The 17,316-nt window shown below is 35.6% G+C and overlaps 1 protein-coding gene across 2 annotated transcripts; it reads left to right on the top strand.

Annotated features, from left to right (window-relative positions):
- The first annotated feature begins 1,588 nt into the window (after positions 1-1,588).
- Positions 1,589-16,129, top strand: LOC125843993 (copper-transporting ATPase HMA4-like). Of its 2 annotated transcripts, XM_049523210.1 has the most exons (10): positions 1,603-1,812; positions 2,048-2,064; positions 2,904-3,189; positions 3,808-4,553; positions 4,671-5,142; positions 5,258-5,425; positions 5,961-6,215; positions 6,564-6,686; positions 14,980-15,465; positions 15,586-16,129. In XM_049523210.1, the coding sequence occupies exons 3-10, from the start codon at positions 2,935-2,937 to the stop codon at positions 15,976-15,978; spliced, it is 2,898 nt and encodes a 965-aa protein (XP_049379167.1). In that variant the 5' UTR covers positions 1,603-1,812; positions 2,048-2,064; positions 2,904-2,934; the 3' UTR covers positions 15,979-16,129. The 2 variants fall into 2 exon arrangements, with proteins under 2 accessions (XP_049379166.1, XP_049379167.1); XM_049523209.1 differs by lacking the exon at positions 2,048-2,064 and having other exon boundaries at positions 1,589-1,824.
- The last annotated feature ends 1,187 nt before the right edge of the window (positions 16,130-17,316 follow it).

Genomic DNA, 17,316 nt, shown 5'->3' with positions numbered 1-17,316 from the left:
TAAATTTATTTATTTATTATATGAAACATCTTAATTATATTATTTGTTATTCTTTAAAGTCATTCATATTTTTAACAGTTCCACATTGACTCTCACTTGTCCTTGAAATTTGAGTGGAATGTATTTTACATTGCAAAACACTTTATAAATAGGTTCAGATTTAATTGTACATCTACTAAATTTAATTATATTTTAAAATTATCTTCTTGTTAGGATTTACACTAGAGCACTGCTAAGGTTATATAAAATATTTTTGTATATATATATTTATATAATAGAAGAGTGTAAAAAGGTTAACAAAAAATCTAAGGATATCTTCATCAACTTTTAGAATTATAAAATACACTTAATCTTATTTTATTAAAAAATTGCCACATGAATTGTCATGTGGAAAACAATTCTTTTTTGGTAGGAAAAAAAAAGAAAGGGGACAAAATGAAGAACAAAATAAATTAGCCTGAAGAAAAAAATAAAGAACAAAACAGAGAAAGATGTTGATAAATATAGAAACACAACCTGATTGTGATTGAGTGGTAAGTACTCCTTCATCCTTAATCAAGAGGTCTCGGGTTCGAGTCCTCTTGGGTACGAAATCGCTTTTGTTAGGAAGCGCTTTACTTGTTGGACTTTTCGACGTAAATCCGGATTTAGTCGGACTCTAATGTGAATACCGGATGGAAAAATAGTGTATATATATGCAATATATGTGGAAAAAATAGAGAAAAATGGTTGAGACATGATGAGGAAGAAGGGGAAGAGTTTAGAGTTTTAAAAATAAATGGAAAAATACAAAAAAAAAACTAAAAATATGTCAATGAAAAAAAAAAGGGTCACGTGAACGAAAATTCAATGTCAAATGCACCTAAGTGAGTGTGTATATAGTATACCTATGTCTAGTTAGTATTCCGGTATGTTTATCAAAGTGATAGCCTAGATATATTTCTCACACTGTTAATCATTCAGAAATGAAATTAAAAAAAGTAAAAACTAAAGGGGTCACTTGGTAGAGTATATAAAATAATGTTTAATAGAGTGTATTAGTAATGTTTGTATTAAATTATGTTTGCATTGGTTATGAATAAATTATTTTTTATGCATTGTTTGATTTAGTATGCATTATATAAAAATATTTATTTACAAAAGGGTAATTGAATCTTTAATCATGCTAATGCATGCATTAAATACATTTGCATTACTAGTACCCAGAAATTCATAGTATTAGTAATACACTCTTCAATACACAATAAAATATATATGAAATACACAAAGTTAATGCATACATTATTTTTGCTAATACACTTTTACCAAACGACCTCTAAGTGTGTCTGTGACCCTTTTAACTCTCACCTTTCATTCATTAGTTGAATGTACATATCGGGTGCAAGTAAATTTTTACCTTAAAATGAAGGGTATGTATGCAATTAACCACTTGTTGAGGGGGTGAAATAAGGAGTAGAGAGTTTTTTTCTTGGTGGGAAAGTAGAGGACCAGTTCGTTATATTCGAAAATTTAAAAGATAAAGGACCAAAATGGAAAGCATCTTTTCCAGCCCATTATATAAAGAGACGCACACTTCAAATTCAACTTTCCCTAATAAAACCATACCGTCACCTTCGCCTTTTCCCGGCAACCGTCTATACAACTTCCTCATTTTTACTCCGACTCAAAACCCTATATTTTCTTCACTGTTGAGCCAGTGAAACCCCATCAAAAAGTTCTATTTTTTCCCTTTTTTTTTTTCAAGATTTTTCATGTTTTTGACCTTTTAAGCGAAGTAAAGAAAACCCAACTGATCAATCTTCTGTTATATTGAAAGTTTAGCAGGTATTGCCTTTCTGTACGTTGTTTTCTTATGGGTCGCTCTGTTTTGTGGATTCGGAGCTTTGTGATAGCAAAATTTTGGCTAAATTGTTAATAGGTTAATGGGTGTCTCTTAAATTTTTTGATTATGTTGACTTTCTTATTCCAAGATTTTGCACGTTTTTTACTTTTTAAGTGAAGAAAGGAAAACCCAACTGATCAATCTTATGTTATACTGAAAGTTATGCCAGAAAATAGTTAAAGGTATTTCACTTTCTCTACGTTGTTTCTTATGGGTCGCTCTGTTTTTGGATTTTGGAGCTTTGTGATGATAGAATTTTGACCAAATTGTTAATAGGTCAATGGGTTTTTTCTTAAATTCTTTATTATATTGACTTTCTTATTCCAAGATTTATCATGTCATTGGCTTCTTCTTTTTTCTTTTTCTTGATGAGGTAATTTCTTACTGAGGTTACGAAGGTATTAGATATATATGTGTGAATTGTGGTGTTTCCAAGACATTTCGTTTGTCTACTATGTTTTTTTTCTTGTTTCTTCTATTTTTTGATTCATTAGAACTGACTAAGTAAACCCAAGTGATTAGTGGCGGATCATGATTTTCACCAAGGGGTTCAAAATATGAAAAGAAGCCAAGGGGATTAAGCATCTACTATATATACACATACACAATAGTTTTAACCTTGAATATACGGTGTAATTTTTCATTGAAGATGAACCCCCTTACTCCCACCTGGCTCCACCCCTGCAAGTGATCAGTTTTCAGCTATAGTGAATGTGGTGCTTGAAATCCGATTTATCCATTGGTGTCTTACCCACTTGTGTGTGTGTGTGAGAGAGTGAGTGAGTTTCGTGGACATTCTCTTCCATTAATCTGTCTTATGGAAGTGTCTGATAGTATGTAGATGTTTGAACTGGTTATATTGGAGAGATTATCTACATAATGGTGTGTTTTGAGGGCTGCCTTCAATGGTTTCATTTCCATAAATGGTTAATCTGCTGAACTAACTGTGAGAAATTGCGGGATTGCTCAATTTTGACTAAATAATATCTGTGGTTTGACTATTGTTATCATGAATTTTCAGTGTTGAAGATTTTGATTCCCACGACAAAGAAATGGAAGCTAACGGGAAGGACGAATTGAAGAAACCGCTTTTGCAAGATGATGCTGTAGCTGTCACAGTGGTTCAACTAAGTGACAGTAGGAATAAAAAGATTAGAACTCTTCTCTTCAAAGTTAATGGCATCACTTGTGCATCTTGTTCCAATTCCATAGAATCTGCGTTGGGAAAGCTGAAGGGGATAGAGAGTGCTACAGTGTCTCCACTTCAAGGCCAGGCCGTTGTTAAATATGTGCCAGAACTTATCAGTGTATGTCCAATTTAAGACAATGGGATACTCTCTTAATTTTAATCCAAGAATTTAATCATCAAATATTCAAGGACTTTAGAGTCCTAGACGACCAAATAGCTTTGTTGCCTTCTCATGTTGTCGACAGTCCATTGATTATAAAATTCACAAAATCTATTATTGTTAAGTGATAGATTGATTCTTTTCTTTGTGCTTTTCTTTTTCCGCTTCCAATATTATGATTTATGACTGCTTCCAAAAGTAGTGCTTTTTTGGAGGATCCAATACAGGTACGGCAACATTTTTGGAGAGTGAGCAACATAGCTATAGCATACAAATACATATTTATGCATGTCTCACTGTAAGGAGGAATTTTACAAATTTCATAAAAGAACAGAATAGGTTTAAAGGTGAAACAATTAAAGGCAATATTTTAGTATGAAGTACATTTCATAAAAGTTATCCCTGATCTCTTATCATCTTTTCGTATGTTGAGTGCTGCCTGCGCTCAACTGAGAACAGTTGCATCAATTCTGATGTTTATGACTTCAGAGATTGATTTAATGGTGGTTGATTGCTCTTTGTTTTTCTTCTTTATTTATGTTTCTGTATTTCTAACTAAATATATGACTATACCAGGCAAAAAAGATAAAAGAGGCTGTCGAAGACACTGGTTTTCTAGTTGATGAATTCCCAGAGCAAGACATTGCTATCTGCCGGATCAGAATCAAAGGGATGGCATGCACAAGCTGTTCTGAGTCTGTTGAACGTGCCCTTTCGATGATAGATGGAGTAAAGAAAGCTGTGGTTGGTTTATCTCTTGAAGAAGCAAAAGTTCATTTTGATCCAAATGTTACAAGTACCAGCCGCATTATTGAAGCAGTTGAAGATGCTGGATTTGGAGCTGATATAATTAGTTCAGGCAGCGATTTAAATAAAGTACACTTCAAGCTAGAAGGCATCAATTCTCCAGATGATTTTACTGCTATTCAATGCTGTCTCGATGCTTTGGAAGGTGTAAACACTGTTGAAATTAACCAGCAAGAGCATAGAGTGACCATAAGTTATGAACCAGATATAATTGGTCCAAGAACCCTAATGCAGTGCATCCAAGAATCTGGGCATGAGTCAAGTACTTATCGTGCGAGTCTTTTTATCCCACCGAGACAGAGAGAAATAGAAAAAGAGCAGGAAATCCACACTTACAGGAACCTGTTTTTGTGGAGCTGCTTATTTTCAGTGCCAATATTTGTTTTTTCAATGGTACTTCCAATGCTTCCCCCTTATGGAAATTGGTTAGAGTATAAGGTTTTCAACATGCTAACTGTTGGAATATTGTTAAAATGGATCCTTTGTACACCTGTGCAGTTTGTTATTGGTCGAAGGTACTCTTTCCTTCATGGAATTTTAAGTGCAATGTGATTTTCTTTTTTATTCCGAACTGTCTTTCGTAGAGATATGAGAAAAATCTAATAATTTCTAATTCTAAACTTCTACTTTAGGTTCTATGCAGGATCATATCATGCACTGAGACGGGTATCTGCAAACATGGATGTTCTGATTGCATTGGGAACTAATGCTGCCTATTTCTATTCAGTTTATATAATGGTAAAAGCATTGACCTCAAACTCCTTTGAGGGGCAAGATTTCTTTGAGACTAGTCCCATGTTGATATCATTTATATTATTGGGGAAATACCTAGAGGTTCTTGCAAAAGGAAAGACATCAGATGCTTTGGCAAAGTTGACAGAGCTGGCTCCTGAGACTGCATACCTATTGACACTGGACGGTGCTGGGAATATTATTTCTGAGACAGAAATTAGCTCTCAATTAATACAAAAGAATGATGTACTTAAGATTGTTCCAGGGGCAAAGGTTCCTGTAGATGGTGTCGTTATTAATGGTCACAGTTATGTGAATGAGAGTATGATCACAGGAGAAGCTAGGCCTGTTTCTAAGATGCCAGGTGATAAGGTACTCAAGATTTGTTGGCCATGCGTTTCACACTTCTTGTTTTCAAATGCAGGCTATCATCAACAGATTGTATATCTTTTAACATGTTTTTTAATAATAAACATGTAACTATTAGGTCATTGGTGGAACTGTAAATGAGAATGGATGTGTACTCATCAAGGCCACTCATATTGGTTCGGAGACTGCCCTCTCACAAATTGTTCAGTTAGTTGAAGCTGCTCAGCTTGCCAGAGCACCTGTTCAGAAACTTGCTGATCAGATATCAAGATTTTTTGTACCCACGGTGAGTACTATCAATGTTAGTAGAAACCAGTACAAATCCTGTAAGCTTATTTTGTTTTTATGAATGAAATGAAATCCAAGCAGTTCATACAAAACTATTCAGATCTGCATGATGGCTAATTTTTTACCAGACAGAATCTTAATTGGCATATGCTTGTTTAAGCAAAAGAGGTACTCCCTCGATGTGTGATCAAGATATATGTTGCAATTTATATCTTCAGTATATTCATTTTAGAAGTCTTTAGTGACTAACAATGGACCATTATTTAAATACTGGTGGATGCAAACACTGAAATCTATAGCAAAGACCATGGCCAAATATAAACTGGTTTATTCTAAGACCTTAATCTGAATGATTAGGATAAAGAATAATTTGGAGCCTGTCATAGTTTCTAATGTGTATGTACAGCACCGTTCGTACGGTAAGTATGTCAATATAGCTTTTAATATCTGAAATGGCTTGAGTTGATCTTGTTCTCAGATGTTGCCAGTTATCTGCTGGAGAGCTAAAACAACCCAAATTGATTATATTTCAGGTTGTTTTAACTGCAATTGTGACATGGCTGGGATGGTTTATCCCTGGAGAACTAGGTGTATATCCTTCAAGTTGGATACCAAAAGGAATGAATGTGTTTGAGCTTGCATTACAGTTTGGTATATCGGTGTTGGTGGTCGCTTGCCCCTGTGCGCTAGGGTTAGCTACTCCTACAGCAATTATGGTTGCCACCGGAAAGGGCGCTTCTCAAGGTGTGCTTATTAAAGGTGGAAATGCTCTTGAAAAAGCACATAAGGTTTGTTCACCTCTCCAGCCTTATAAGTAGCATATAGGTGAGATTATTTCAATTTCACACAAGAAAGTTGTCCACTCATCTTTTTTTTTTCTCTTTTGAGCTGAGAGGGAATTGAGGGGTCAAGGACGTGGGAGTTGTCAGTTCATTGCCTTGAAAAATCAAACTCAGAGCCAGAAATGAGATCAAACCTTGGTTCTAGAAGTTCTTGTTTACAACTAAGGATAATAATAGATAGTTAACTGGGAGTTTGTGCTTGCAGACTAATTTTAATTCATGAATAGAAAAGAAATTGCATTTTTCTGTTTTCCTTTGTGGGTGTTTATGTACACGCATCTTGTTCTTGCACAGGTGAAACTGGTTGTGTTTGATAAGACAGGAACACTGACAGTTGGGAAACCCTCTGTTGTCAGTGCTGTGCTATTTTCTAACATCTCCATGAAGGACTTCTGTGATGTAACTATCTCTGCCGAGGTAGGCTTCTTTCCCTTGTGTTTCATAATTCTTTTCTTTTATACATTCTTAGATGTGATGCCTACCCTATTATCCGGTGACTTTGCTATGTGTAGATGTCCCCAACCTTTGGTCTAGTGGTAAGAGAGCAGTGCATTGTGTAGGTTAGGCGCACATCACAGATTCAAACCCCTTTGATGACTAAAGCTTGTATTTAAGTAGAGATGGTTAAATGTGTCAAGTTTGTTGAATGAGTGCTCTCAAATTGAGATTTCTTCCATCAAGTAGAAAGAATTCTGATTTACATGCCTAAAAATCTGCTATTTACATCCCCAAATTCCTAGTTGTAATACTCTAAACTTATGCTACATTAATCCCTAATATCTCCTATATAGCAATTGACATCATAATTACACAAATATCTAGAGTTATTACATAGAAATGTACAACTATTAGAATTTGTCCAACATGCTAACATCCCCCTCAAATTGATGTTGGTGGATCAAAAAAACATCAATTTGCCTACTAGAAACTGATGGCATTTCCGTGCCATAGATTTTGTGAACACATTAGCTATTTGAAGATCATTGTATACATTTTTTTTGATAACCGAGATATCCGTCTATGACCCGCCCTTTGGACCAATCATAGCCCTCTAAACTCAGTGGATAATGGGCCCGCCCCTCTACCCTTCTCCACTTAAATACCAGGCTTCGCTTTGCATGGTGTGGGACTTGAACTTGGAAGAGCAATGACTCTCTTATACAATTTCTCTAATAGAATGACAGTCCACTTTAATGTGTTTGGTCCTTTCATGATAAACCAGATTGGTAGGAGTTGGATTAGATTGAGGAAATCAAATTTCTGCAAGTAAACCACGAAGCCAAACAATCTTTAGAGCAAGCAGTAGACATTGTTCGATATTCAGAATCTGTTGAAGATTTTGAAACACGAACTTGCTTCTTGCTCTTTCGAGATATCTAAGAATCTCAAAGAAACATGCACCAATATGTGATAGAGCTATAAGTATCAGAACATCCATAGCAATCAAAATCACTATATGCATTAAGTTGAATCGGAAAACCACTAAGATAATCCATGAGTAGATGTTCCCAAGAGATATCGAATGATGCGACGGACAACCACCAAATGTAGATGGTGGGGAGCCATCATAAATTGACACATTTGTTGAACAACAAAAGATATTTTAGGTCCAGTAATAGTAAGATAACTTTAGCTCCCAACTAATTGTTGTACGAAGTTGGATCATGACGAAGGTTTCCTATTGCTCGACAATACTTTACATTCAATTCACCAATGGAAGATTCTTGAAGACCAGCCAAAACAATCAAATCCAAAGTATATTTGTGTTGGTAAATACACCTAAAGAATCATAATGAACTTCCAACCCCAAAAAAATATGTAAGACTACCAAGATCTTTGAAAAGAATCCTTAAATTGCTATTGGAAGCTAGTGATTAGTGAACATCAATTCATGTGATAATAATATCATCTACATATACCAAAAGAAGAACACAACCTGTAGAGGTTTTTCGGAAAAGCAAAGATGAGTCATATTTGCTCGGTTCAAAAGAGAATTGAAGCAAAGTAGACTGAAACTTGTCAAACCTAGCTCTACGAGCTTGTTATAATCTATACCAAGACTGCTTCAACTTGCATACATTTGATGTAACTGATGTGAACAAACCAAGAGGGGGTTTCATACAAATATCTTCTTTGAGATTGTCATGAATAAAAGCATTTTTGACATCCATTTGATGAAAAAGCCAATTTTGTGACGCAATAATGACAATAATAGTTCACACCGTAGTAATTTTTGCTCCCGTCCCAACGTCTTCTCATAGTCCACACCATACTCATGTTTGTTGCCAAGGACCATCAATAGAGCTTCTACCAATCAAGAGTTCCATTAGAATGAAGTTTAATTGAATAAATCCATTTACATAAATTGGACGGACATTTGAAGGACAAGGAACAATGTCCCATGTGCTTACTTTAAGGGGGAAAAGTTCTTCCTTCATTGCTTTCTGCCAACATTCAAGCTTGGAGGCTTGTAACCTGTTGGAATAGAGATGTTGGATAGAGTAGAAGAACAACCATACCAGTTGGGAGTACGATATACTCTAGTAGATTGTTGAGGAGGCTCAAGAGAACCAGACCATGAAGAAATCTCAAATTCTCACTATGGAACAGTCTCTGGTGATGGATTTGTATTGAGGTGAGATAAAGTTGGCCACCATCATTCATACAAGAATCCAGGTTTGAGCCACTTAAAAGAAGATGACAAATCCTAAACAGTAGGAAGAAGAGGAGAAACAAAAGCTGACTCAACATAAGTAGGAAAGAAATAATGATTCTCAAAGAAAACAACATTTCTAGAAATACAAAATTTGTTATAACTTGGATCATAGAAATTAAAACCTTTTTGCGAAGTACCATAACCCATAAAGCACATTTAGTACACTGAACAGAAAGTTTATTCCATTGAGAAGGAGGCAGATTCACCAAACAAACACAATCAAATGTATAAAAATCATGATAGTTAAGATTTTGGTGATACAACAACATACCCAGTGTATTCACATGAGACGCCGGAGGATAGAGTGTTTTAAGATCTTAACCTCTACCTCGTGAGGCAAAGACGTTGTTTTTCGTAGACCCACGACTTAGAGAAGCACAGATCAAAGCAGATACTAGAAAAAAGCAGTACAAAGCTTTTAGAAAAAAAAACAATAGCTACAACAAAATAGTGTGATAATCGAAGTACAAGAGATGGTGATAGCCTGCATCCTTGCTATTAGGACATAATCTATGTCTTCTTCTTGATTATACTCCAGTACTACTAACCTTGCTTTATTACTTGTAATGGTACCTTGATAGTCAAGTTTGTTTTTGAAAATCCATCTTTAGTTGAAAAATTCTGATCATGAACTTTTGACTCCTTTTGTGAAACTTAAGCTTGTTCTTAATCTAAAATAATAACACAAGTACAAAATAAATCACATTGGCCTAAACATTTCTGGATTATAACTTAATCCCAAACCTCAGGCCAATCTCATGATTTTTCCACCATTAATTCACCTAAAATTAACAATTCTATGGTTACATTAGTGAATTACGGTAAATAAATCAAGAACATATGTGTTTATAAACAACCTAAGGTCTTACACCTCAAAATACTCATAAATTCAGATTTTCCCCACCTTTGGATGAACCCAAACCCTTCCCTAGGGCTATAAATAGCGCCTCTAAGACCTAGAAATCAAAGTATTGCATCGAAAAACATATTACTTACCTTTACGAAGGTTCCTGATGAGAAATAGTTGAAAATCAGCCTAACTCGCCCATGCTCTTCCCCAAAACGTTCTTGGACAATTTTAGGCGGTTTTGGTTTTATTTTTTTGCATTTACAACGACTAACCCGCTATCGCGGTGACGGCGTTGTAGAGGGAATTAAATCCACTGCTATAGCGGTGTGTCACCCGCAATAGCAACTTGGCGATTTTGTGTCGATTATCGTGCTCTCAACCTTATAACAGTCAAATACCGTTTTCCCATCCCTACCATTGATGAGCTCTTTGATGAACTCCACGAGGCCTGCTTCTTTTCTAAGTTAGATTTGCTCGCTGGTTACTACCAAATTCGAGTTCATCCACCGGATATCGAGAAAACAACATTCCAAACTCATGAAGGGCACTATGAGTTTGCCGTGATGTCTTTTGGTCTTTCCAATGCACCTTCAACCTTTCAGGCGACCATGAATTCAGTTTTTAAATCATTTCTTCGCCAATTTGTTTTGGTCTTCTTTGATGTTATCTTGGTCTATAGCCAATCGTGGCCCGACCACCTGGACCATTTACAAAAAGTTTTTGAGGCCTTACGTGAACACTCATTGGTGGTTAAACGTTCCAAGTGCCAATTTGGTCGGACTTCTATTGAGTATCTTGGCCATATTATTTCTTCCATCGGACTTCAAGTGGATCCTGATAAGATACATGCTATTGTGTCTTGGCCCACACCTCTGACAGTGAAGGATGTGTGGGCTTTTCTGGGACTTACTGGCTATTATTGTCGTTTTGTCAAATCATATGCCCATATTGCTTCGCCGCTCACTGATTTATTAAAAAAGGAAGCCTTTCGTTGGACTGATCTTGAGGTTGCTGCCTTTTGCCTTTGTTAAACTCAAAGAGGCTCTTAGTACTGTCCCTGTTCTTCGCCTCCCTGACCTTCACAAGATATTCACGGTTGAAATAGATGCATCTGGAGATGGCATTGGAGCAATTCTTTCTCAGGAAGGGCATCCCGTTGCCTTCTTCAGCCAGAAGCTTTCTTCTCGAATGCATGTCGCTTCTACTTATCACTGGGAGATGTTTTCCATTACAGAGGCTATTCAGAAGTGGCGTCAATATTTATTGGGCAGAAAATTTCTTATTCTCACAGATCAACAACCTCTCAAGTCTTTGACTACTCAGGTAATCCAAATGCCTGAACAACAAAAGTGGTTAACCAAGTTGACTGGTTATGACTTTGAGATCTCGTATAAACCGGGAAAATTGAACTCTGTTGCTGATGCCCTTTCCCGTGTGCCTGCTCTTTATTCTCTTACAATGTAAGTGACTGAATTTGACTTGGTGTCAAAACTACGGGAACTTAACAAACATGATGCCTCCTTAGTTGCTCTTCACCAACAATTTCAGGATGATCCTGCCTCCTTGTTGGATTAGTCTTTCCAAGGTGGCTTGCTGCCTTTTTGCAATCGTCTTGTCATTCCCACTGATCCGACTCTTCGTAAGTTGTTGTTACAGGAATTCCATGCTTCCACTACAGGGGGACATGCTTGTATAGCCAGTTTTCATCGGCTTTCCTCAAATTTTTATTGGCAAGGCATGCGTTTTGATGTCAAGTACTTTGTTTCTCACTGCCAAGTTTGCCAACACACATAAATGTGTAAAGAAGAGAAGCCTCTCAAATAATCATAATCATGTCTTATAAAAAACAACAAAAGCCACCCCTATATATAGAGAAAACTATCCTAAATAGAATGTAATTCAAATCCTACTTTTATGGAAATAATAACTAGGAAACTTTGGCTTTAAACATTCAGCGTTTTGGGCTGGTTCAACTTTTGTGCTTCATGTGGCCCCAATCTTCTTCCTTTGGGCTTGCATTTGAACACTTCTTCCGTAATAAACATTTTCTTGATTTTCCATTGAAGCCCACAAATGTTAATGGAGGTATGCCAATGTCGATGCTATCAATAAGTGAAAGAATCCAAGAACCTAATCCATGTTTAACTTGGTTTTCATTAGCGCGTCAGCCTCCTTTGTGTTTCTCCTATTTCCAAAGTTCTTTCTATGAGAAATATAGAAAAAGAATATTATTGAATCGTTGTTGTGTCTACATTATTACATTGAGACCCTATTTATAGACACTAGAATACAATCCTTTACCAAGTAGGATACTATTTACTATTCCTATTTCTATTTGTATTCCTATTTCTATTCTAAATAGGATTGTATAAACATATTCTTATTTTAATAGGATTGTATAAACCCATTCATGTTCTAACACTCCCCCTCAAGCTAGTGCATACAATTCATGTACCTAGCTTGTTACAAATGTAATTAATACGAGGACAGATGAAGGGCTTGGTGAGATATCTGCAAGTTGATCAGTCGACTTCACAAAATTGACAGTCAATCTCAATGTGGTTGTTCTTCTCATGAAATACTGAATTTGATGCATAATGTTGATAAAACACAGAGTGATAGTGTTGAACTTCCCAAACCAAACTTGCAAAGACTGTTTCAGACCATAGAGTGACTCACATAATCGACATACAAGGCTACTAAACTCCCCTAGAGCAACAAAGTGCTCAAAAACTAGTATAAAGTATATGGATCATGTTGGAATCAATAGATGAGTCGATATTAAACAAGTCACCAAAAAATTGGTCGAACATGCTCATACACCGGAGTATTAGATTTGATGGTTGAAAGTGGTCACAATCTAAGAAATAAAATTATATGGGTAGGGTTGGAATGATGGCACGACCCAACTAGAAAATATAAATTATATAAGAAAGGTCGGATTGATGGCACGACCCTATTGAAAAAGAGAAATAATATGGGTAGGGTCGGAATGATGGCACGATCCTATTGAAAAAAAGAAATTATATGGGGTTGACAAAAAACAGCCCTAGAAAGTCACCGGAAATTGACGCACGGTGACCTGTCTGACTGGGTTTTCTTCCCTTGAATATGTTCATATATCATTGATCCTACTTTTGTTAACATATTCATTGGTCAAACGGGAAGCATATATGAGTAATAGCCATCCGCCGGCAACGGAAGCTCTTTGATTTTCTACCAAGATCGTAGAGGCTCTGATACCATGTGAGAAATATAGAAAAATAATATTATTGAATCGTTGTTGTGTCTACATTATTACATTGAGACCCTATTTATAGACACTAGAATACAATCCTTTACCAAATAGGATACTATTTACTATTCCTATTTCTATTCTAAATAGGATTGTATAAACCTATTCTTATTCTAATAGGATTGTATAAACCCATTCATGTTCTAACACTTTCCATGTGTGCAATTATTGTAGTATTTTCATTTTGATTTCTTGTTCCTTGATCGATGTTATTAGCTTTAATCCCAATTCCTCAAGGAAATTCTTCATGCACTTGGAATTTGCTTTGTGCCTGATCTGTGTTTTCAGTAGTATCCCGTGAAGGACCTAGTTCCTTCGCTTCTTGTAGTGTACTTCTGTAGTCAGATCTTGCAATAGACATGTTAAGGAATTGGTTCTTCGGTAGTTCTTTGCCATAAACACAATAGACATGTTAAGGAATTGGTTCTTCAGCAGTTCTTTGTCATAAACAATATCCGTCATTATTTGAGACATGATTAACATCCAGTTCTTGCTTCATGTTTGTTATGTTTGTTAATCATCAAAACTCCATATGTGGCATAGCTAAGGACTCCTAGCTCATAGCTCAACATGACTGACCTTCAATTATCACCATAAAGTTTCTGAATTACTCTACCTCCTATCCTATAGCCCTCCAAAATTTTAAGGGTTGGGCTCAAGATAATTTGAATTGGGTTTATCTCAACCTATTCAAGCTTAACCAATTTTAAGAGAATCTTCAATTGAGCCCAATTTAGTCTCCAATTTCAACTCATTTTAAAAATCTTTATTTGCATTGATGTATTATATGTTCCTATATTGAAGGTTTGAATTACTATCTGTTGTATATCTTTTAGGATTTAGCTATCTATTTTAACTTCTTTTTTTAAATTTTCTTGAGTTGAAATTTAAATTGTAGTTATAAAACTTAAATAACAATATATTAAAATTATTGAGATTAAGCGAGTCAAATTAGGTGGGTCAAGACCCAACCTGTCTTTAAGCCCATTTGAGCCCAAAGTAAACTTGGGCGGGTTAGGACCCAACCCAATTTCTATTTCAACCCATTTTAATATCTCCAATTTCAACCCAACCTGCCAATTTGACACTCCTAGCCCTCTCCATTAATTGAAGGTTCAGTACTATCGTAATAGTAAATTATTTGAACTGAATATTGTGGCCCTTTGGCACATGAGATGATAACTTTGGGGCACACCTCATTTCTTCTCAACTCGTATTTGTAAAATGATAATGCATCGCTTCCCACTTTTAGTTCCCTTTTTTTTTATGAAGTGTAACCTTGATAGTGCAGGCTAATTTGACTTGGAACATATTATATTGTTCTACAAGAGAGTGTTAATTGTTGTGAATGTAGTTACATCAGTTACCGCAGCTATGTAGTTACATCAGTTACCACAGCTATGTGGTTACATCAGTTACCACAGCTAACATTAATTCCATTGAAGTGAAAATTTTTGGACTTCTCAATAATGAAAGTGGATGACCTGCAATCATGTTCAGTTAGTAATCACTAAGCCCATACATGCGCCTTTTAATGCATACGGTTCAAAAAAATTGTGAATCAATGTATAGATTCTAGTGCTCGTTCTTTTTTTCTAGAAAGGTTCTTTCTTACTTCTAACGAAAGGGTTTTTCTTCGATTTTTCAATAAAGACGAGTTTTTACTCCTTTTATATATTTTTGATTTTCCATTATAAAATTAGGCTATTCAAATATGAACTCAAATAAAATGAGGTATTTTCATTGTGTTATCATCAGTGGAGAAGTTATTTTTAAAAAATGTTAGTGAAGTATCAATTATCTTGGGCATATCTGTGTTGGATTCATTTGTCCAGAATTTGATTTTCAGGCAAATAGTGAGCATCCTATTGCAAAAGCAGTTGTGGACCATGCCAAAAAGTTACGCCTGAAGCATGGTGCTGCAAATGAATATCACCCTGAGATAGAGAACTTTGAAGTGCACACTGGAGCTGGTGTGAGCGGAAAAGTTGGAGAACGGAAAATCCTAGTCGGAAACAGGAGGCTTATGCATGCTTTCAATGTCCTAGTAAGCAGTGAAGTTGATAACTACATTTCAGAGCATGAACATCTTGCTCGGACTTGTGTCTTGGTTGCTGTGGATGAGAAAATAGCTGGGGCTTTTGCTGTGACTGATCCTGTAAAGCCAGACGCTGCACGTGTTGTTTCTTTTCTCCACTCAATGGACATCACAAGTGTCATGGTGACTGGTGATAACTGGGCGACAGCAAGAGCAATAGCAAGTGAAGTGGGAATTCAAACAGTGTTTGCTGAAACAGATCCGCTGGGAAAAGCTGATAAGATTAAAGAATTGCAGGCAAGCTTTTCTCTCCTCTTCCTTAATAATATGCATATTTTTGTCAAGATTCATGATTAGCAATTGATGTAGTGCAAGCTATGCTCAACTTAGCTTCTAATTTCTACCACTTTGATGCAGTTGAAAGGCACTCCTGTTGCAATGGTAGGAGACGGGATAAACGATTCCCCAGCACTCGTTGCAGCTGATGTTGGGATGGCAATTGGCGCAGGCACTGATGTAGCTATAGAAGCTGCTGATATTGTTCTCATCAAGAGCAACCTTGAAGATGTTGTCACGGCAATAGATCTCTCTAGAAAGACAATGTCACGTATCAGGCTCAATTACGTTTGGGCACTCGGATATAATGTACTTGGCATGCCAGTTGCTGCTGGCGTCTTGTTCCCCTTCACTGGAATCCGTTTACCCCCATGGCTTGCTGGTGCTTGCATGGCTGCTTCTTCCATTAGCGTGGTCTGTTCGTCATTGCTGCTGCAGTCTTATAAGAAACCTCTTAACACTCGAGTCAATTAAGTTTTTTGAAATAATCACCATTGTTGTATTTAGTCTTTCTCAATATGATACCTTTGTCAACTACTTTATAGTGAACATCTTACAAGTAAAACATTTGGTTAGGTGTTTTATCATTATGGTTCTGTTGATACTTGCTAAGTATTACATACTACTGGTATATATTGTGGTCCATCTGTCTCAATTTATATGACAACTTTTTCTTTTTAGTCTGTCCTAAAATGGAATGTCATTTTCCGAAATTCAAAATAAAACTTTAAAATTATTCTTTTACCTTTTTAATGAAATGATTATAGTTACACAAATATCTATAATTTGTTTTAAATCACAAATTTTAAGTCCTGCAAATTTTGAAATAAATTTGGTGTAAAACTTTTCCTCTCCCAAACAGACATCAGAACAACAATAATTATGTTTTTCTAAATATAAAAAAAAATAAAATGTTGACTATATGAATTCTTGTCAATCATATTTTTCCAGTCAGATGTTTGTTTACGGAAGAATAACTTTCGTTTTGTGTACTTAGCTTTTTCACGACTTTATAAAGAAGAACAAAATTTCCAACAATTCTCTTGCCATCTATTATTAATAAAGACAAAAGAATTAGTATGTTTTTACATCATGTGCTATCATTATCGTCTTCCATTTTTCAATTTGGGAGATAAAAATGTTGTAAAATAGCATGATAATGGCATTTATATAAATAGAAATAGTATTCACCAATTGTCATTTACTAATAATAGCAATAAAAGAGAATACTAAAGTACGATTAGTTAATTAGAATTAAAAAAGGGAAAATGCATAAGTACCCCCAACCTATGCCTGAAATTTCAGAGACACACTTATACTATACTAAGGTCCTATTATCTTCCCGGACTTATTTTATAAATAATTTTCTACCCTTTTTCGGCCTACGTGGCACAATCTTTTGGGTTCAGTGCGTGTTGACAATTTTTTCAAGCTATCTGATTGGCAAAAAGGGGTAGAAAATTATTTATAAAATAAGTTCAGGGGTAATAGGACCTTAGTATAGTATAAGTGTATTTCTGAGATTTCGGACATAGGTTGGGAGTACTTATGCATTTTTCCTAAAAAGAATGACAATGACATTATGATTTACTTTTTTTAAAAAAAAGAACTTTCTCAAAAAGTGAAGACACTGTTGAGGGAACAACTGATTTCACTATTTTACATATGATTTAAATAAAACTGAGAAAATCTCAAAAATGACTATCATTAAGCATAATTATAGATTTATAACTATAGTTTTAGTATTTACGATTTATAGCTACTATTTGGCATGTTAAACAAAAACTCACCTCTCTCTCCCTTTCTCCTCTG

The sequence above is a fragment of the Solanum stenotomum genome, chromosome 11 (assembly GCF_019186545.1).
Source record: "Solanum stenotomum isolate F172 chromosome 11, ASM1918654v1, whole genome shotgun sequence".
In the NCBI taxonomy this organism is placed as follows: domain Eukaryota; kingdom Viridiplantae; phylum Streptophyta; class Magnoliopsida; order Solanales; family Solanaceae; genus Solanum; species Solanum stenotomum.
The sequence above is the reverse complement of the archived record's forward strand: the minus strand, read 5'-3'. Positions and strand labels throughout refer to the sequence as shown.